This window comes from Kwoniella dendrophila, chromosome 4 (genome assembly GCF_036810415.1).
Source record: "Kwoniella dendrophila CBS 6074 chromosome 4, complete sequence".
NCBI lineage: Eukaryota > Fungi > Basidiomycota > Tremellomycetes > Tremellales > Cryptococcaceae > Kwoniella > Kwoniella dendrophila.
Window position 1 is genome coordinate 163,259 of NC_089479.1, and position 21,574 is coordinate 184,832.

Sequence of the window (21,574 nt, forward strand, 5' to 3'; positions counted from 1 at the left end):
ATCCAGTGCGAAAAGTCGGCCAATCTGCTTATATAGCCCTTGTTTCTACAGATGTGTGGACGATATGCTCTTGCTCTTTCAAATGAAGAATTATATGATGGTTTAGAAGCGAGATTACCTAGGTTATTTGAGAATGGACGTCCGAGGTGGGAAAGGCAACAGGATAATAGGGGAGGGAAGTGGGTAGACATACCTCTTGATATGTTCTCCCGAGGTGGTTTAGGCAATACAACGGTTGACGTCAATTCTATATTACAGCTATAATGTAGCACCTCGTCAAAGAGCGCCCGTAATCAGACGTGACCCAGAAGATGGAGAAAGAGGGATGATTGAAACTATGTGAGCCTTTTTGTCCCTATTGACAACACTGCTCAAGGACTCGGCTTAACATAGTACATATTAGGCAATGGGGCTTGGTACCTCACTGGACGAAACATCCACCGACCGGTCCATTAAATACTATAAATGCTAGATCAGAAGGTTTACTGTGAGCTTGACTGAATTTGTTTTTGGGCTCAGAAAAGGAACCTAGCTGATAGTTGCTTTGAGGTTTACAGAGATGCGTCATCAGGTGGTATGTGGCATGCATTAAAAGGATATAAAAGATGTATTGTACCTGCACAAGGATATTACGAATGGTTAAAAAAGGCTTCATCGAAAATACCACATTTTACAAGATTACCACTTGATAAATCAAGTACAGCAGAACATCCACCATTATTATTTTTCGCTGGTTTATATGATACAGTGAAATATGTTGAGCCAGTCCAATCAAAGTTCCAACCTAATCTAGATGATCCAGAAGATAAAAGGGAAGCTTATCCAACAGGGAATCCAATTCCATTAGCAACATTTACAATATTAACTACTGAACCTTCAAAAGATTTAAGATGGTTACATGATAGAATGCCAGTAATCTTAACTGATTACGAAGATATAGAGAAATGGTTAGATTTAGGTAAAACTCCACAAAAAGGTTGGGAAGAAGGTAAAAATGGTACAGGAGCATTATTGAATAGTAAAGAAGGTTTAGACTGGTAAGTCACATGTCAACAAACTTCCGGCTATTGTTTATCTTGATTATGATCCGATTCTTACAGCTAAGATCCATACCCTCTTGGGCTGAAAAGCTATCCAGTACCTTCCGAAGTAGGTAAAATAGGTAATAATTCACCTACTTTTATACAACCTGTATCGGAAAGAAAGGATGGAATAAAAAGTTTTTTTTCTAAACAACAATCATCTCCAGCCAAAGTAAAGAAAGACGAAAAACCTTTGTCATCTCACACTAATAATCTACAGAAAAATCATGAAAGTGATATAAAGCCAAAAGTGGAGAATACAGAAAATGTCAAGGAGGAAGCGGAAGGAATCAAGAGTGATATAACCAATCACGACAAAGAGAAAGGTTTAGGAGACGATTCGAATGCACCTAATAACCAACATGATCAACAAACAGCGGAAACATCAGATAAAGTAATTGGCAGTTCACAAATGAAAGATGAAAAAAATAACAACAGTGAAGGAGAAATACAAGAAGTAAAAGTGGAAAACCATAAGAGGAAGCGCGAAGAAGTAGATTCTCAGGATGAAGCAAAAAAGGAAACAGAAGAACCAGATCCTAAACCCAAGAGGGGTCTTGGTGGTCATCAAACGAGAGTTACACGTAAAACCGTTGACGAAGGTAGTAAAGAGGTAAGTTGGGTATTGCTTTGGTATTAATTCCGAACTTGATCTCTACAGGCTCATTGATCGATACACTGAATAATAACCAATCTTTCAGCAACCGGCCATAACGAATTTCTTCAAGTCGCCTTCACAGCCACAATCAGCTAAGCCAACGACCAAACCTACTGCTAGAGGGAAGAGGAAACGCTAGGGGAGTTCAAAAAGGCCTTCAAACTAATGCCTATGAATAGGCAAACTGAGTATTTCTGTATATAATCGCAACGCTCTAACAATCGTTTCAAAACAAAAGACCGTGCTCACTCGCCATAGTCGTGAATTATCAATATATACCATCAGCGGATCTTATGACAGTACAATCTATATTTAGTCCCTTAGCACTTCACGTTGTTATGTTGTATTTTTTCAATTAGTCCACGAAGGATGTATGTATGTGCTAGCATGTATACCAAGCTTTGTACCTCTCACAAAAACTCGGAACGGGATCCGAACCCAATTTTTGGTTCAGAGAACGTATGCTCTTGAACCTGTATGGCAGAGTAATCATATGTCACCCGACTCGCCGATACTAGTCGAAACAAAACTAGTGATAAATGCTGTGTTGAAATGCAGTAATTTAACAAAAGCAATAATCTGATAAGGTTTACTGGTTTGTATCGGGAAGACTAAGATTTTCAGGTTCGTCTTTTTTTTTTCTTCGAGGAAAAGAAAAACATCCTTTTACGGCAGACTCTAAAGATAAGGGAGGATGCGTGATTTGAGGATGGGATCTCCTTTGCTTTGTCCGTATAGTAACAAGATGATGATTTATGAACCTTTGTGATCATATTTCATCTTGGTGAGAAATGCTTGGCTAGATATCACACCGTATTCTAATCTCATATGTCCACTTCAAGCATGTGAAGAAGGCGCATGTTCCCGCTCTTGGCGGTTGGGATTTGAGACCTTTAGATGTTGGCGGGTATGAAATCGTTCATATTCACGGAGGTAGGTGTATTCATCGTTTATCATCAATAACAGCGGTTCTCATATGCAACGTATCAGGTGACTCACCACTTGTATTATATTGTTGAAGGGACCTTTCCATATCCCTTTCTACATGCACAGCCCCAATAATTGCTCCACTTGAATAGTCAAATGCCTGCTCAACAATTAAGGACAATTTTAAGGTACAATCTCTAACTTGCAATTATGTCATTCGATAAATTACCCCGCACAGACACTAAAAACTCCGAATTAAAGACGGCCAACTGATCTTAGGATAAGGAGTTATAAAATGCGGTACACCTCTCTGTCATTTTCTGTAGAATCTCTATCTGGTGTGCACGTAAATGAGGAAGGCTGGTGATGAGCAGTACACTAAACTCTCTGCCAGGAGGTGTAAAGGAATTGCTAGTTTAGCTACAGGAATACCATGGAACTCATTTAACGTCAATAAGTTATAGCAAATGGTGATATACAGAAATAGATGCCGAAAAACGGTTGAACCCGAAAAGTTATTTTCTCTGTAATATATGACGACACCTTTTAAAGGTACGGCTATCTTCCTTAGCTTTAAATCTTTAGCTTAGCAGGGTTTCATCATAGCTGTACCCGGTTGATACCGAAACGCATGACGACTTCTGCTTATGCTTGGTTCAATTTCTTGTGTAAAACAAAAAAATAAAATCATCATGTTCGTTTAGACACCGCTTAAAGACTCTTTTTGCCTCCCCTCTTTGTTGGGATTCTATTGCCCCTTGATGCTTCAGAGGTACCATTTTGACCTTAATTCCAATATTACAACACCGCCTTTTATCTTAGAGATATACGTAGGTTTAAACGAGATGGTCAGGAGAAGGGATTCCATGAGAGACTATGAGTAGAGGAATTAGAAATGTTCATGTTCATGAGATGTAAGGGTAAATTAGCCATAAATATAGGAAAAGACGTAAAGTTTAACATCATGATCAGAATGAAAACTTCTTAGTGCACAGGTGATAGGGTTATAAGAAATAGATCCGACTTGAGGATATACTACTGTATGTCAAATGTAAAATTAAGTCGAAGTACGCAAACTCGCTTCGGGAATAGCATGAAACTATGTTCATGTGTATAGTTGACTCAACTGGTAGTGTACTGCATCAGTACAGATGATACTACATGCATCAATACAAAGATATAAATAGCTGACATTTCCATTATAATATGCTGGTATCTCTTCTTCATCCTACTTTTGTGTTATATACATTTTCTACAACTTTCGACTTTTTATTTATATATAATCAATCATAGTGTCTTAAATTACTTATAGATCGATCATCACCACAATATAATCATATCGCTTAAATATATAGTCTAATTACAATACTTGTCAATAATGTTTTCCAAATCAGCTATCCTAGCTTTAATAGCTTCTTTATCGCTTATTAAAGGTTCTCCTGTAACAACTAGACAAAATGGTTTACAAGTCATCAACAATTGTTATAATCAAGGTCAAGTCGCTTTAACTTTTGATGGTAAGTTTCACTTTCCTCTCCTTTGCTTTCAATTATGTATATATATTCCCTTGAGTTTTGCTAATTTCCGATATCCTACAGACGGGCCATATAATTACGAGCAAGATGTCGTTAATGCCCTTAATGGTGGAAAAGGTACTTTCTTCCTTAACGTGAGTTAGTTTTCATCACTCAAGATCGGAGCAGATATTGCAGCTTCTCCCCAGAGGCACGTCTTAGGTAGACTGACATACTATACTACTTTTTAGGGTAATAACTACGTTTGTATCTACGATAGAGTAGATCAGATTAGAGCTCTGCACGATCAGTGAGTCTACTTGGTATCGGTATTGCACAACATGAAAAAGACTAATATCCTTACTTCGCCTTTAGAGGTCACACTTTAGGTTCACATACCTGGTCACACCCTGATTTGACCAAACTCAGTGAAGATCAAATACATCAAGGTAAGTTATCAATCCGATACAACCATAATTTCCATTGGTGTCAGTCTTGAGGAAGTATTCTTACGTTGTTTCAATACTCGATAGAACTTGAAAAGGTCGAAAATGCTTTCATTAAAATCTTGGGGTTGAAACCACTATACTTCAGACCACCTTATGGAAGTTACAACGATCAAGTCTTGAATGTTTTAGCTCAAAGAGGCTACAAGAGTGAGTTATAGCGTCACTTATGCTTCTATATACTATCTTCTATGTCTATACTTGGCTAATCCGTGTTCATTGTGATTATCGGTATTTAGAGGTATTCATCTGGTCAGACGATACTCAAGATGCCAGTGGTGCCACCGTTCAATTTTCAGAAAACGTCTTACAGCAAGTTGCTAGTAAGTCACTTTCCGGTTCCCCTTGTGATCGGGATACAACCGCTAACTTGCAACTTCCAAAATTAGATGACTACCCCAACCCTCACCTTGTCCTTGATCATTCCGTCATCCAAACTACTTCATCTGAAGTTCTCCCTAACTCAGTATGGAAGTTACAACAAGCTGGCTACCAATTAGTCGCGGTTGATACTTGTCTCGGTGATGCTGGTAAGTCATCACCTGCTTTGCCGCATATGTTTGCCTTTTCACTGATCATACCCAAATTGTCACTCTATAGGCGAATGGCCATACGAATACATTGGTGAACCTGGTACACCTGACGGGTCATGGACTTGTTACTAGACGTATTTTGCAGCCTTTGTCTTAAGCTCCATCTTACCGAACAGACTAAACATACCAGCATATAAAGCACGTGAAAAGGACACTGTCTGTCATATCGTATAATCTTTTTAATTGTGTTACCTAATCTCAACTGTTTCGTATAAGCCATAGTACACACATATATATAATTCGATTTCTCCCAATTCATAATCTGTATCTTGACTTTAGCATATCTCATGCATATTACTGTATCATGTTCTGAGAGGATGTGTGTTGAACTCAATTCTATGCCCTTTATGAGTATCTTGCATTGCAAACAAGAATTATCCCTTTCAGTCAAGATACAGTTCATTAAAAGCAATCGCGTCCAGATGACAGGGTAATCGAGATAAGCAAAAAGAGGCGTTTTAGGCATACGCATTATGTCAGTTGTTCGCGAGCCTAATAAGCAGGTGACGTAAGGGTTAATCAACTTATCAGCATAACCCCGCATACACCGCCGGTTATCTATCTTAGCGCAATGTACAGTGTACAGTGTACATTGTACGGTGAACTCATATGTATATATTTGTAACATCAATAGGTGATCATGCACTGACCATCTTTTCAATAATTTTCAACTTTGTCTTGTCTACCACTTCATTCCTTATCCCATCTGGTAAAACTAAGGGATACAAGTGTTTAAGTGTTTCATCATATCCAAAACATATAATGATTCTTTCTAATAATATTTCTTCTTTCTGACTCAAAATAATCAAAAGCGAAACCACGAAATAGATGAATCTTCATCTATCTACTCTCAAATAGATTACCATCTTCCTCAAACCTTGTCTCGAATTTCTCATTACATATACACTACAGATAACCTTCATTACCAATGCCAAAACGTGCGATTAGACCAGGCCCATCCCACTGTTCACCAAATCTCCAAATTCTGATCACTTCACCTTGCTTAACCACTACGACCTTAGCCTCAGAACAGGATGATGAAGGACATGAAACTGTAAAACAATCCGAAGAGTCAACAGAAACAAATCTTAGAACTAGGGAACAAGAAGGTGCTGTCGGTATAAGATGGTTTAAAAGGCCACGTTCGTCCCGATTTTCTCGACATGCTCAAATCGGTAGAAAATTGGGTGTAGGTAAAGATAAACAAGGTTGGGCACATTTACCTGTTGACATCTTACAGTAAGCACTTCTTACGATCACTGAGGTCATTTTTGATTTATGTTGCTGATGTCATAGAACTACATGATAGTTCGATTTTTTCATATGCAACTGAAAATATATACGATAGTAATCATCTCATACCATACTGGGCTGTTGGATCTGAAAATCACGAAATTGCTTTAGCTATAAGTCAAAGAATACTCCTATGTAAATTGAGAGCTGTATCCATGGGCTGGAAGAATGCGGGTATGTCGGTCGTCTTTTGGTTCTATGCCTCTTGTGGAAGCTTTCTACAATCGGTTTGTCTGAAGTGAGACATGTATAAATAGCAAGATTACGGATTTTGTTTATGGGTATGTACGAAGCCAGGCTGACGTTAGCTTGTTATACGCAATTAGTCAACTCGCATTCTTTCTGGCCGACATACACACTTCTTCTTGATCCTTCTCGACCACATGTTTCATCCATAGAAGACATTGATTCAGCTAGCTTGACACCTTCAACACCATCATTTCCTACCTTATTTCATCGAGCTAGAAATACTACACTTCAAACATGTATAGCTTGTCGATTGAATCACCCATCAAGAATAGGTTTATATCCTGCTGTTCCACGTCGACTTAGATATACAGGAAGATTGGGATATACACCTACTTGCGAAAAACATCATAATCATTACTGTACTGGATGTTTTAAAGAGTATGGCATAGAATCCCTTTCACCGAAACTCACGGGTCAAAATAGATATAAACGAGGACCATCAAATACACCCGAGGAACCCGTTGAAACAGGACTGTTTGATTTGAACTACAAAGATATCGACGAACACGGGAAATATCGATCAAAATATGATACAATTTGTAAATCGTGTAGACAGAAAACGATCTTAGGAAGCATTGCAAGGATCTTGAGAGAATGTTCAAGAGGATCTCTTCCTCAAGGAAGGGTTGAAGGATTTAATGAAAGATGGTTAGACAATCAATTTATTAAAGAATATATCAACGATTCGATCAATACAGCACCGATAATGAGTATGAAAGCGATTGAACAAAAATGGTTAAAACATCATACGAGATATCTAGAATTATGTGATATCGCAGAACAACTACAAGGACATGAACAAAAGTTAAAATACAAATTTATGGATCATGACCAAATTGAAACTCCTCAGGAAAAATGTAAAAGATTGAGATTATTAGCTGGATTGAATGGTGAAGCTGATGGGGGTGAAGAAGAAGAAGAAGAAGAAGAAGAAGAAGAAGAAGAAGAAGAAGAAGAATTCATTGCACACGAAGAAACTTATGAAGAACTTTTAGAACATGAGCAAATGTATCGATCATGGTTAATGAAAAAGCAACAAGTGATCTTGCGTTTTCAAGAAACCGGTCAAGTCGTATGGGAAGATGAAACAGATGATGACGAGGAAGGGGAAGATCTGTTAAATGGTATATTGAATGTAAAGGTGGGTTCATTGACTGTCTGCTAATTGATCGATTTTGACTACATAACTGATAATTCTCTTTTTGCTCTTATTACAGTGGGAGAATAAGCTCCAAAAGGGATGCATAAATGACTGGTTAGAAGATCGTATCCGATTTGGATTTTGGATTTCACCTTCAGATGAAGTCTCCGCAATGGTTTTACACGGTTACAATAATATAGATCCCGAAATGAACAATATCATACATACTCCAATAGCGAAAATCTCCTCTCAAGCCAAACATCCATTTGGTAGATTTGTTCACATCGATGTTGATTCAGATGCAGCTTTCAATGACTCAGTTGGTTATTTAGATTTTGCTCCTAATCATTTGAAAGAGAAAGGGGATCCTTTTTTACCTCCAACAAGTCTTTTGAACGTTTTAGATGAATTATATGATGATAAATTGAGGATCAAATTGGATAATTCTATAACACAATTAATCAAGAAAATTAGAGAATATTTTGAGTTTGATGATGAAAAAGCTGAAAAACATTGTGAAACCTTGAGTGTTAATGATATCTTAACTAAATTAGATAATTGGGAATTATGGGTACCTCAACTCTACATCAAGAATGTTCAGAAACAAACACAAGATCTGACAGCAATTGCTCAACACGTCAGTAAAGAAAAACCAGCACCTGAAGTGAAACTTTCACCAAAAATTGAATTGATCCAAGAAGAAGCAAAATCATCGCCTAATTTGCAAGATTATGGTATTAAAGAAATTAATTTGATTCCATCTTCTGACGATAGAGAACCTTTGACTTCTCAAGATGCTGAATCACCTCGAACCGCTAAAATGGTCCAAGATGAAAGTTCACCTAAATTGGGTAAACGGAAATCACCAGAAGATACACCAGATTCAGATGAAGACTCAGATGAAACAATCGAGGGGACACCTAAACAGCTCCCTATCACAGATTCACAAAGAGATAACTCAGACGAGAGTTCACCTTCTACAAAGAAACGGAAACTCTCACCTTCACCTGAGACTCATCATATTGATCGTTCAGCCAGACAAGTTTCGCCACCAGCATCACTTCGGTTTGATTCAGAAAGGGTTAAATGTGAAGACGGGAATTTAGAAAGCACAAGCAATTCATCTTTACCTACTACACCCACACCATTGACCGGCCCGAATGCAGAAAAGCCGAAAAGTATTGTATTAGATAACGAGAAAATGGTAAAAGACGAAGAAGAAAAAGAAGAGGAAGCTGAATCGCTTTTCGACCGATCTGGCAGTGAAGAGAGTAGTCATGATACAATTGGTACGATGCCTATAACACCTCAAATGGAAGAATGGGTTGAACCTTCGATAGAAAAGAACGAAACCATCCCAATCGAGAAACCATTTACGAAGGAAAGACTTTCAGATAATCAAAAAATTATCACTGTAATAGATACAGCTACTGGTCAAACTACCTCACTCATCACTTTTGACAGAGCCTCAACCGATGGTAGTGAAGGCCAAATGAAGGAAGATGAATCTATGGAAGAATTATTGATAGACGATGATGCAGAAGCAGAAGAAGAAGAAGAAGATGATGATTCGCTTTGCTCAAGATCAGATTCAGTTCAGTCATTCTATCAAGATGGTAAAACCCTTCATCCTTACAATATCACAAATCAAGTTAATTCATATCAAGCTATCAGAAATTATATGATGAAGCATATCAAAAGCGTGCCCTTCATACCTATTCCATTATCGACAGACAACAACGACGACAGCAAGCAACAAGAATGGAATTTAGGTGAAAAAACAAATTCAATTATAAAAGATATATTTTGGGAAAAGACGAAATTTTTAAGGGAATGTAGATGTAAAATATGTGAAAGAAGTAGATTAAGAGAACAAAATGAATACCGAAATTCAAATGAAAGACAACAAGAATTGACAACTAGAGCTTTGTTGGATCTTTTTGGTGGACGTTGAACGATGATTTTTTAGTTTTTGGGAAAGAAATTTGGTCACCTAAAATGATACCTCTATTCTCTATAAGAGAGAAGAGAAACGAATCGCTAGAAAAATGATAAGAGAATATTGATCTTTTGTATATGTGTATAACGAGAGAAAGAAAAATAACGATCCATAAAATACGAAGTGATACGAGATTCAACGAAATTACTATTGTATATGATGAAAAGAAAAAAAAGAATGAAAGAGATGTATCTTGAGCAAGTCTACTGTGTTCTCCTCTCTTAAATCGAGCGTCACCCAATACACTCTTCATGTCAGATGCAACATCGGATTGTATTCTACACCTGTCCTGTACTTACATGCCTACGTACTTTAAAGAAGGGTGATCTCTATGCATATCGCATATATATTGCTATTCCAGTCACCATCCATTGTAAAATATAGGCCTCTGATGAACGCTCACTCTTGTGCGCCTAATAAAGTCGAGTTATCTGTTTGGACGCGTCTTTCGATCGTGTTTTGACGGTGTTTCGTCATGTTCACTTTGGTCGATTAAATGTCAAATGGCTTTCTGAGACATGTTACATACACGCTATTACACTTGACTACCTCTTCTCTTTAACATTGTTCTGCATTCAACATACAAATACGATAACATCATTGGTAACACTCAGATCTGGTCAAAAGAAACGAAAAATCTTTCAGATCAAGTCATACAGCTTAAAGTAGAACAGCTATAACGTATAAAAGATAAATTGTTAAGAAACTACAAAATGTCCGAACCAATGGATATCGATCCACCCGCTCCTGTGCCTTCAGCAAAACCAGCAAATGCAATGGCAGCTTTGATGGCTAATGCTAAAGGAAAAGGTAAAGCTAATGGAGAAGAAGGAGGAGATGGTGAACCTAAGATTTTAAGTGATGCTGAGATAAGAGCTTTAAATGATAAAGAGGGATTACCATGGTGAGTATCTTACTTGAGCTTAAGTCAAAATAGGATTTGATTAGATGATGGAGGGAAGACGCAAAAAGCTGATTTTGATATACTGGTGGATCGTATTACGATTTAGGGTAGAGAAATATAGACCCAATACTTTAGATGAAGTTGTTTCTCATCAGGATATAACGGCTACTAGTGAGTTTCAATCAAATCTGGTTTTCTTTCCTTATATTTGTATAGCTAAACAGTGATTTTGTTGTTGTCCTTTCATAGTTGAAAAGTTCATAGAAGCAGGTAGATTACCACATTTACTCCTATATGGTCCACCAGGTAAGTCAATAAAATTTGATCAGGTATTCAATCCTCTTTACTTTTCCTTCTCAACTATCCGAGCTTTACCTGACTACTGATCGGTCAATTGATGAATATTCAATTCTTTGATAGGTACCGGTAAAACATCAACTGTACTTGCTTTAGCTAGAAGATTATATGGTCCACCATATAAAAAACATATCTTAGAATTGAATGCTTCAGATGATAGAGGTATAGATGTAGTAAGAGAACAAATTAAAAATTTCGCAATGACAAAAGTTTTATTTTCGTGAGTTTGTTTACCTCTTACTTTTGGTTTCAATCATCAATATTACAACAACTAGCCGTCATAATCTCATTAGTGGGTAGAAATCAAGCTGATTTTAACTTATGTTTTAACAAAATTTAGAAAGGGATTTAAATTAGTTATTTTAGATGAAGCTGATATGATGACTCAAGCTGCACAATCTGCTTTGAGAAGAGGTAAGTGTGATGGGTTTCTTCTTAGATCATCAGGAGATGATAATAGCTCATATAAGTGCTTATCATAGTTATCGAAACACATACGAAGAATGTACGATTCTGTATATTGTGTAACTACGTGAACAAAATCACACCTGCTATTCAATCACGTTGTACGAGATTCAGATTTTCACCTTTACCTGAAAAAGAGATTCAAAGGAAAGTCGATGAGGTCGTTATGAAAGAAGGGTAAGTGGTCTCAGCTAACTCGAAAATGTAAAACAGCTGATTCCTCTGATGTATTTTGATGATGATAGGGTTAATTTGACTAATGATGGACGTGATGCTCTCCTTAAATTATCGCGAGGTGATATGAGACGAGCATTGAACGTGCTTCAGGTAAGCTGTTCCTCTGCAGCACCTCTGAAAGTTTAACTGATTTTCATGTCTCAAACGTGCAGGCATGTCATGCGGCATATGATACAGTGGATGAAACGGCAGTATACAATTGTACAGGTAATCCACATCCTAAAGATATAGAAAGAGTCGTTCAAAGTATGATGTCTGATGAATTCGGAACCAGTTACTCGCGTGAGTCAACATGTCTCACTTCACCGTTTGACCAACCGATCCGAAAACTCACGCTTTATCATACCTTTCAGTCATCTCCTCATTGAAAGTTGAAAAAGGCCTGGCATTACAGGATCTCATTGCTGGTGCATATGATTTCTTAGATACAGTCGAATTACCAAAACAGAGTAGGATATATTTACTGGATCATCTCGGTAGTACAGAGTCAGTATATTCTATCTTTCCAGAGGGGAAAACCACTAAAAAATTACTCTTCTCACTTAGACATCGATTATCTGTCGGCGGATCCGAGAAAATGCAATTAACAGCTTTATTAGGCGCATTTAAAGTGGCCGTTGAATTATCACAAAAGAAAATATAACACATCATTGTATAATATTATATCATATTATAGTATACTGATAACGCTCTAGAATGATGTGTGATTACAAACAAATCACAGAATCACGTGAATTGATTCGGTATTACAGTATTTTGTATGTACGGCGTTATCTCTTTTTTCTTTCTAATGTAGACAGGTAAACAAGTAAACAAAGTAAGATTTCAGCTGAACGTTAAAGTGTAAATCGTATTAACTCCCAGTTGTTCGACTCGAAAAATCGAAAATTGATAAGAAGCAGTGTAATGTTGGAATACGAATCTGAAACATTCGATTTTTTCCTTTGGGTTTTTGGTGAATTTTTGAAAATCGATGACCGAATTGATAAGCTAAAAATTCTAGAATCTTAGTAGTCGTCATCGTTAAATTCCTTTTACGATTTACTGGAATCAGTATAATATCCCAATTACAACAACTTCAAGAGGAAAATCGAACTAATCCCTAATTTCAATTGAAATACTATCAACCTTACCTCTTTTTCTTTCCTGCTTTTCCTGCTTGGTCTGCTTGGCAAAAGCAAAAACAGGTCAACATGACTTACGACTAATGTTCTCAAAATGCACTCACCTAGAAAAAGTAATGTCTATATTTACGCGTCCTTTTCGAGTCGAAATTCGTACATACAATACCGTACAGTATCAGTATCACTACGCGTTATATAGTATACAGTAGTATAGTATCGTATAGTATACCATACATTCTTTGAAAGGTATATAATACCTCAAAAATCGCCATCTCATCTTCATTTCTTTTCTTTTCTTCACACTTCGTTTTATTTTTATTTTTCTTCGCCACTCTCCATACCATACATTATACTGATATAAATCTTTATACTGGTTATAAAGTTATTATATCAAAACCCCAAACCTACTGCTCAAACAAACGCTCAAATACTTCAAATTGCTCTAAGTTGTAAACCTACTTAAATCACATTGCCCATAAACCTATCTATCTTAACTTTCTTGCTATTTTGCAAAGCAGCAAACGGTACTGCATATCAATCATTATCATAAACATCCTCAACTTGAACTTGAATTCGAAACCGAACTTGAATATCCTAAAAATCCTAAAGATTCTATCATAATCATCTATAACAAATCAAGATAAAAAAAAAATGTTTTTAGTCGATTACTTCCCATACTTTAACCTTTTGGTTTTACTTCCAATTGAATATTTATTCAATATCATCAAATGCATCTTTGATATTATTTACGAGCCTTTCATCAAACCTCATTTTGAACCTATTATGGAATTTTACCAATCTTATAGAATGATTAGATGTAATAGAGCTAGAATGTCCAAACGAGTTAAAGGTACTCCTAATTGGATTGTTCCAGCTATTGATTTATTAGAATATCAAGATGAAATTACATCAAATTTCAGTTTTATATCTACTTCTTCACCTACAAAATCTTCTTCAGGTGCCTCCATTGAACAATCAATCGAAATTGAGGCTAATGAAGAAATCTTATCATCACCTTCATCACCTTCACCCTCAGACTTATCAGAAATATTAGAACCTTCAAAGAAATTACTTAGTGGTCCTCCACCCGGTTTTGAACATTTAATTGGTGATGATGAAGATGAACATCAACAAATCTTATACGCTCCAACACCTTACAAACCTGAATATATTAACTTGGAAGAAACTATTCAAGGTTGGCAAGATGCCTTATTCGAAGATGAAAATTGTTTTGATCATTTGTACGATCTTAATCATGATGAACCTGAAGAGGATATTATTCTTTCTCCTCCATCTTCACCTTTACCCACTACACCAAAATCATCCCTTAACTTCAATCCGATCTTTGAAAGATCACCTTCACCTACCGACTCTGATGTTATCTTCTCATCAGATTATTCACCTACTTCATCATGTTCACCTTTACCTTTTACACCTATCAAATCTAAACTAAACTTCAACCCTATATTTGAAGAATCACCAATTTCTTCTGTCTCAGATTCAGAATCAGATTCAAATATATTCATCTCAACATACGAATCTAGTAGACAATCTTCACCTTTCCCATTTACACCTAAATCTGCTCTCAATTTCAACCCGTCATTCGAAGTTTCACCAATTCAAACTTCAATCTCAAAATACGATAATCATCAAGATATCTTCTCACCTTCATCACCTTGGATTATCGCTCAAGTAAAAGATAATTCTCCTTCACCAATTTCATTAGCTCCAACAGCTTCATCTGGTGAAAAATACACTCAATCCACTTCATCTTCAACAGGTGAAATCAAATTACATCATCCTAAACCTATCCGAGCATTTAAAAGACCTTCATTCATCTAGATGACAGTCTATCGCTTAACTTATGGTACATATGGGTATCTAAGATTGTCGCTTCTTTTTATACCCAGTTTGATTATTTTGTTGTATATGTAGCCAGTAAATCAATAAACAGTAACTTGTCTTTCTGATATATTCGTCTTTGTTTTTTTGGGACTTTTTTTCGATTTTGCTATCTATCTTTTTTGGCTTGTTGGACCGAATAAATAAGTAACCTGTTCTCTATTATATCGATGTTTTCCGACATGCATTTGAATAGAACTAAAAGTTGCAAGTTTGCGTAATGAACAGTTCACTTTCGAATTGAGCCTCACTGACTAACTAAATTGAAAATCCTTGTCAAGCTGGACAGCGGTGGGATATTATCACTAATAATACGTGAGGCAAAACAGTTTATTCCCTTCCCTAAACTCTTTTTTTCCTTGTTTAAATAACACTGACAAGAACTAGGTTCAGCAAGATCGTAATACATTCATATACGAGATTAACCCTCTTTGTTCAGATGACATACATACATACATACACATACATATGGGGTTACATACTTGTGTACAAGCGAGATGGGTTGACGAGCTCCAATCAACCTTAACTTCTTATCATTATTTCATCAGTACGTACCGTATTGATTGGCCACCAGGAGAACATATATATTGCACTTTACACATTACATGTTTTACATATAATAGTATTTTTACTTGCGAATTGATCGCATAATGCTATATATCGCACAAGCGCCTTTTTTCACAATCCAATATGGCGGCATATGCACGTACACATACACTACCAAAATCACCGCTGGGGGCGAAGGAAGATAATATAATTTACTCTTCTCTTATTTCGACGTACACCATTAACGAACGATCTCCTAAAACTTTTGCATCAAAATTCTTTGTCGAGTTGAATTATGGAGATATACACCAAGATGCATTTGGAGATTTTGGCAACGATCGTAAATTCGATAACGAAAATAACTCAGAGAATGATGATGATGATACTTTAGTTGCTGAAAATTCAGACTCTACATCTGATACAGATGGCAAATCGGATTCGAATATAAATCCGAACTCCGACACATATTCCGACACAGGTTCAAATAACACTTCAAATACCAATTCAGACACAGAAACGGAAGACAGTCAAGAAGACGATGAAGAGGATGAAAGTTTTAATCCATTCATACCAATGCGAACAATAAAGAATGACCAAAATAAAAGTGACGATGAAGAAGATGATGAAAATATTATTGACAACGAGAATGGTAATGAGATTGAAGAAGATCATTCACCTCCTGAACCAAATTGGTACATGACCGAAATTACAAAACCAGAACCACCATTATCATCCTTATTCACAGCTTCACCTCTTCCTGCTTTCTCATCGTTACCATCCCTTCCCATATACTCAGCATCTTCTATGAGAAACGCAACTCCAACCTCTGGCCCGAATGCTGAATCCGATCACTCCTCGTTCCTAGATCAATTGTTTTCAGAAGAAGATCACGAAAAAGATAATCAAGATGATAGTATAAATGCACCTTATCCCTGTATATACGAAAAAAATCGTCCTGTTCCACTTAGGTGTCCTACATTTGGTCCTCCGATATTATATAATTATCCAGCTTGTTGAAATTTGTGCTGTAAGGCTTTTTGCTTATAAGCTATATCACTGTTGATTATCCATATGCATACAAACATTTTGTTAACGAAATTAAGGAGAAGAAACGTAAAAATCGTAAATACAAGCAACGATAGAGGGCAGGAAGCAGAATACGAAATGACAAGTAGACTCTGTCACACAGAGTGATCCTATCTACAGTGGGTACCGGCTGAACATAAGATAAACCTTTACTTGACTTCTTATTGAGGTTCTAATAATACTCATCATCATCCCCGGCAGCAATTTCAGCTAAAGCAAAATTACTTTCTTCTCTTAACATTTTATGATTACTTATACCTAAACCTCTATTATGCTGTTGTTTATTAATTAAGCCATTATTATTATTACCTCTACCTGACATCGATAAAGTACCAAATTTATCATTAAAATTAGCTAAATCCATTTGTGAAAAAGTTGCTCTCATTTTTGATGCTGATAAAGTTAATGTTGATTTTCCATTATTACCCATCATTAAAGGTGATGGTGAGAAATCATCCGTAACTACCAAAGCAGGTAATTCATCTGATTGATTGATATTGAATATTGGTGGTGTGGAAGAGGCGTAATCTGATTCTTCTTCTGAGATTGGTAATAAACCTGAATGATCATTAGAATTAGAAGGTGATAAAGCTAAATTTATAAATTCTATTATTTGAGTTACTTTTGATTCGGCTTCTTTACATCTCTGTAAATCATATATAAAATAAGTAAATCCGAATTAGTACTTGAATACTGAAAGCAATTATGCGAAGTATAGGTGAGATACACTCTACTTACCATCTCTAAAGCTTTATTCTCCTGTGTAATGAATCTAACATTTTCATCTAATCTATTTGCCCAAATTTTCTTACTGTCTAATTGGTTTTCAAGATTTTTCATCTTATCATTAAATTCTTTTTCAACATCTGCTCTAACTTTTCTGGATGGTTCAAGTAAATGTCTTTCGTAATCATCTACAAACCATAGCAAGTTTTGTCAGCATATTCAGTCAAGGAGCAAGTTATATTTTTGAGGTGAGAAGCAGGAACTTACCAGCAATCAGCCTTAATTCAGCTACTTCATTTCTCAAAGTAACGATTTCTTTGTTCGGTTCAATAGGTCTTGTAGCCAATTCAGCTTTTAATCTAGCTACTTCATCTTCTAATTCGGCTCTATGAAGTTGTTCAGCATGCAATTCTTCCAGTAGTTCTGCAGATGGTCTATCATATTCCAGTTTAGGGTATTTCATTTTAGCTGGACTTGGAGGGACCATCTGTAAGATAAAGGTTGGGAAATTAGCTTGTCTGCCACCAGTACAGATTGAGCGAGATGGAAAACCCAGATAAGGAGTACTATCAAAGTGACTTACAGCTGTATTGTCATTCATGTCTGGAGAATTGACAGTGACCGAAGTCAAAATCATACTCTTAAGTTCGTTCAACCTCTTTTCCATAGCTTCGTTTTTCTCTCGCTAGAATTGTGATCACCAATTTAGCAAAACCTTTTCTGTCACATTGTCTCCCTCAGGAAGAGTTATAGAAGCGATACTGACCTCGTTCTTATTACCTCCAACGGTCTCCTTCTCCAACAGTTGTGCACGTAATTCAGCGATTTCATTTTGATATTGTTGAATCAAAGCTTGGGGATCAACGACTTCCTTCTTTTGAGCTTTCAATACTACTCTCTTTAACCCTTGAGCGAAAGCAAGAGTCGAGATGGATTCTGCCAAGTTCAGATGAGAGGGTGAAACCGTACAAATGACCGAAATAAGGGCATCACCAGAAAGAGAATTCTGTAACAATCGAGTACTATTTGCATGATATAAGCGGGAACATCCAGGAGAATCACGAAGAGAGTTAATTTGACTCAAACTACTTACAGTTTACTGTCTCTATATGGTACATGGGTGACATTCCTCTTTGATGCCAAATCAGCAAGCTTAGAGATAACCAATTTCAGGGTTAACAGCCTATCATTGATGTTAGTTGAGCTCACAATACTGAACAGAAGAAACGCAGAGGCTTACGATTGATTAATATGTTTACCTTCTGCATTTCGCTCTTTCGATGATGTATGTTTTTCTGAACCAGCCAAATCTGTTTCAAGGGGATGTCAGCTATGTAAGAAAGGATCATAACGATTTATCCGTTGACTGGCTTACCAATGATAGACAAAGTACTAATTCTAGTCATTTTATCGCCTGCAGTCTTAAGTCTACCACCTGGAGTTCTAGCTCCTATTGGAGGTTCTTCTACAGCTGAATTTCTACTTCTAGATTCGATGGTCTGGTATTATACCATGATCAGTTAGCGTCCAACCCAATAGAAAAAGGACGAAATACTAACAATACGAAAAACACAATGACTTCTTGAGGATCTAGAATTCCAATCTGTTGCACCAACTTTTCTTCTATCTTCACCTGATCTTAATAATCTTTTAACATCTAATTCTGATCTTACAGCGATTTCAGTTAAACCATTTATGATTACACCTTTTTTACCTTCACTTAAATGTAATTCTGCTCCTGTAGATGAACCAGAAGGAGATAAAAGATCAATAATAGTCTCATTGTATAATTCTAAGTATGATGCTCTTAATAAAAATTCTCTATCTGGTGTTGAACGAATTTGTGAAAATAAATCTGTAATTGATAATGGTATTATACCTGGTTCAGATGAAGAACCAGATAAAGTATGTGTTTTACCTGAAGCTGTTTGTCCATATGCGAATATTACTGCATTGTATCCCTCCATAGCGGCTAAAGTGATAATTGACACAAACCTCAATTAGAATATACAATCAAGGCTTAATTTGCAAAGGAAGGTATTACTTACATCTTACATGTCTTCGAGCTGATGTACCATAAACTCTCCCATTATCTGAATGAGGTGGAAGGATACGGTCTAAGAGATAACAAAGTCAGCACACAGTCAGAGATGAAACACATAAACTGTTTTCGACTCACCAAATATCCAATCTCTATCTTCTCTCGTACCTTCAGTGCCCTTTGCGAGTTTAAGCAAATGTTGATCGTGTTCGGGCATGGTCCATACACATCCAGCATCGGATCGTAGCTCTACAGGATTAGGAGGTCGTACTCTGAACAATATATCAGCATCAGCGAGTTGGTTTGGAGAACTGATTGCCAGTACGGTCAACTCACCTGACAGATACCAATACAGCTTCAGTTTCTGCCATTTCATTTTCGTAGTCGTCGAAATCCATCATTGTAGGATTTGAGTTGACTTGGTGAGAATCAGCTGACATCCAACCTTCATCTGCTAAAGTGGGCTCATAGTTTGGCGTCTTTGCCCTATTTACTAATCTGACTGAAGGTGTAGCCAATAATTCATTATTGCTATTACGTTGCATTTGAGCTTTAACTCCAGCTGGTATTGGTTTAACTAATAATCTAGATTTCGCTTCAGGTGTAGTAGCTGATTTGATTTTAAGTCTGGTTGATCCACCACCTTCTTTAGGTGATAATACGTGTGAAATAGACCCGGATGTATGGTGAGGTGTATTACCATTATGTGATGTTGTTAATGGAGGAGACTTCATATGTGATGGTGTTTTAGGCACTAACGGTGTTGACCTGGAAGATAACTTGGGTGTTTGATGTGGAGGAGGCATTCTTGACCTTGCATGAGCATCCATGATGAATAATGTTGTTAAAAGGATAAGGTTAGAACAAGAAAAAGGTATATAATTAGACAAGGTATGAGAAGATAGTTGAACGATGTAGATGTTTACTTTTCTTTATTGATTCTACCCAAAACAAAGTCAGGCGCGGTAGTTAAGGGTTTCTGTAGTTACGTAAACAGTTGCGGGTTGCGGGACGTTGTTTCCGACGGAACAAACGATGTCATCGAAGACAGATGTTTTTTGAGGAATGTTTTCGATTTTTTTACATGTTTTTAGTAAAGATAATCGCATATTCACCCCAAGATTGATTGCCCATCAATTGTACAAAACTCTCCAAAGTTATTGAAGGCAGAGCAAGCAAGAAGAGAAGAAAGCAAAATGGATTTATCGTATAATTTAGTAGCTTCAAGTGAGTATTTTACTCGTTATTATCATGCTTACATGGATAGTGCTAATCTTACGCAGAATGTGCTGAACAAATGGCAAAATACCAAGAGGTAAGTAAGCTTGAGATGGAATAGATATTACCTTCATTCGAGATTCGTGATACCGGCTGATGACTAGATCACAGTGTGTATTGAAGAATCAGGCGGAAGATTGGAATACGATATGTAGACCAGAGGGTAAGGCTTTAGCTGCATGTGCTGACGCAAGGTATGTTTCTTTGTGCTATCTGGTATCCATCTTGTTTCAAGATGATAATACACTTTGTCCTGCCTGTCTTGGATTGAACGATATTTGAAACCCTCTTACTTGACATCAATCAACTCTATCTCTCGTGATATCATTCCCTATACTCTTTGACTTCTGTCTATTCTATAATGCTAAATTGACTTTCGACGTTTTTCTATTATAGCGTACCTCATCTCGCTGAACTCAAAAGTTCATGCTCAGAACAGATATTTACATATAGACAATGTTTAGATAAACATGCTTCACAGTCTGATGAGATAATAAGTGAAAATTGTGGAGGATTAATGAAAGATTTGTGGGAATGTAGTGAAAGAACTATGAAAAGTATAGAGGAAAGAGAAGGTAGTTCGCAGAAATTGGTATAATATAATCATTCGAATGATCTCTACGAAAACAACACATTTTTGATACAGACATTACTATGTACTGGTCCCTGACCTTGTATGATTTGTCCCTCCTGCACCGTGAACCCTAATTGCATGCTGTTCAAAGCATTGTCATCTGCTTATCTTGTGCTATCCATCAACGTACTGACATAACTTAAATGCATTACTACAAATTACTCTACAGTATATATATGATATATATGAGAAGCCTAATGCCATCGCAATCTAGTTACGTAATTGCTTGCAAAAACCCTTGTCCACGCGATCAGCTTCGGACGCGCGCACAAACAATCAATGATGACTTTGTTTGAAAGTTGATTTTGTAGA

General features: G+C 36.7%; 8 protein-coding genes across 8 annotated transcripts; 7 read left to right on the top strand and 1 right to left on the bottom strand.

Annotated features, from left to right (window-relative positions):
- Window positions 1-51: 51 nt before the first annotated feature.
- On the top strand, window positions 52-1,879 carry L201_003197 (uncharacterized protein; the record flags this gene model as incomplete). The annotated part of the gene is made up of 6 exons (XM_066218955.1): window positions 52-179; window positions 259-339; window positions 404-487; window positions 558-1,037; window positions 1,131-1,695; window positions 1,784-1,879. 6 exons carry the CDS (start codon window positions 52-54, stop codon window positions 1,877-1,879), a joined length of 1,434 nt encoding a protein of 477 aa, XP_066075052.1.
- Window positions 1,880-4,045: 2,166 nt separating this feature from the next.
- On the top strand, window positions 4,046-5,352 carry L201_003198 (uncharacterized protein; the record flags this gene model as incomplete). Its single annotated transcript, XM_066218956.1, has 8 exons — window positions 4,046-4,184; window positions 4,266-4,336; window positions 4,433-4,491; window positions 4,557-4,630; window positions 4,715-4,837; window positions 4,927-5,010; window positions 5,077-5,217; window positions 5,288-5,352. The coding sequence occupies 8 exons, from the start codon at window positions 4,046-4,048 to the stop codon at window positions 5,350-5,352; spliced, it is 756 nt and encodes a 251-aa protein (XP_066075053.1).
- Window positions 5,353-6,208: 856 nt separating this feature from the next.
- L201_003199 (uncharacterized protein) lies at window positions 6,209-9,917 on the top strand (the record flags this gene model as incomplete). Its single annotated transcript, XM_066218957.1, has 4 exons — window positions 6,209-6,519; window positions 6,590-6,747; window positions 6,900-7,963; window positions 8,040-9,917. The coding sequence occupies 4 exons, from the start codon at window positions 6,209-6,211 to the stop codon at window positions 9,915-9,917; spliced, it is 3,411 nt and encodes a 1,136-aa protein (XP_066075054.1).
- Window positions 9,918-10,675: 758 nt separating this feature from the next.
- On the top strand, window positions 10,676-12,568 carry L201_003200 (uncharacterized protein; the record flags this gene model as incomplete). The annotated part of the gene is made up of 10 exons (XM_066218958.1): window positions 10,676-10,866; window positions 10,973-11,037; window positions 11,116-11,172; window positions 11,287-11,443; window positions 11,564-11,637; window positions 11,706-11,865; window positions 11,934-12,015; window positions 12,078-12,207; window positions 12,279-12,411; window positions 12,472-12,568. The coding sequence occupies 10 exons, from the start codon at window positions 10,676-10,678 to the stop codon at window positions 12,566-12,568; spliced, it is 1,146 nt and encodes a 381-aa protein (XP_066075055.1).
- Window positions 12,569-13,700: 1,132 nt separating this feature from the next.
- On the top strand, window positions 13,701-14,891 carry L201_003201 (uncharacterized protein; the record flags this gene model as incomplete). Its single annotated transcript, XM_066218959.1, has 1 exon — window positions 13,701-14,891. The coding sequence occupies one exon, from the start codon at window positions 13,701-13,703 to the stop codon at window positions 14,889-14,891; it is 1,191 nt and encodes a 396-aa protein (XP_066075056.1).
- A 750-nt stretch (window positions 14,892-15,641) lies between these two features.
- L201_003202 (uncharacterized protein) lies at window positions 15,642-16,514 on the top strand (the record flags this gene model as incomplete). Its single annotated transcript, XM_066218960.1, has 1 exon — window positions 15,642-16,514. The coding sequence occupies one exon, from the start codon at window positions 15,642-15,644 to the stop codon at window positions 16,512-16,514; it is 873 nt and encodes a 290-aa protein (XP_066075057.1).
- A 241-nt stretch (window positions 16,515-16,755) lies between these two features.
- L201_003203 (uncharacterized protein) lies at window positions 16,756-20,180 on the bottom strand (the record flags this gene model as incomplete). The annotated part of the gene is made up of 12 exons (XM_066218961.1): window positions 16,756-17,229; window positions 17,322-17,497; window positions 17,577-17,796; window positions 17,893-17,994; window positions 18,076-18,331; window positions 18,403-18,492; window positions 18,550-18,619; window positions 18,685-18,808; window positions 18,869-19,281; window positions 19,358-19,426; window positions 19,489-19,622; window positions 19,687-20,180. 12 exons carry the CDS (start codon window positions 20,178-20,180, stop codon window positions 16,756-16,758), a joined length of 2,622 nt encoding a protein of 873 aa, XP_066075058.1.
- Window positions 20,181-20,546: 366 nt separating this feature from the next.
- L201_003204 (uncharacterized protein) lies at window positions 20,547-21,226 on the top strand (the record flags this gene model as incomplete). Its single annotated transcript, XM_066218962.1, has 4 exons — window positions 20,547-20,577; window positions 20,634-20,665; window positions 20,740-20,822; window positions 21,025-21,226. 4 exons carry the CDS (start codon window positions 20,547-20,549, stop codon window positions 21,224-21,226), a joined length of 348 nt encoding a protein of 115 aa, XP_066075059.1.
- Window positions 21,227-21,574: the final 348 nt, after the last annotated feature.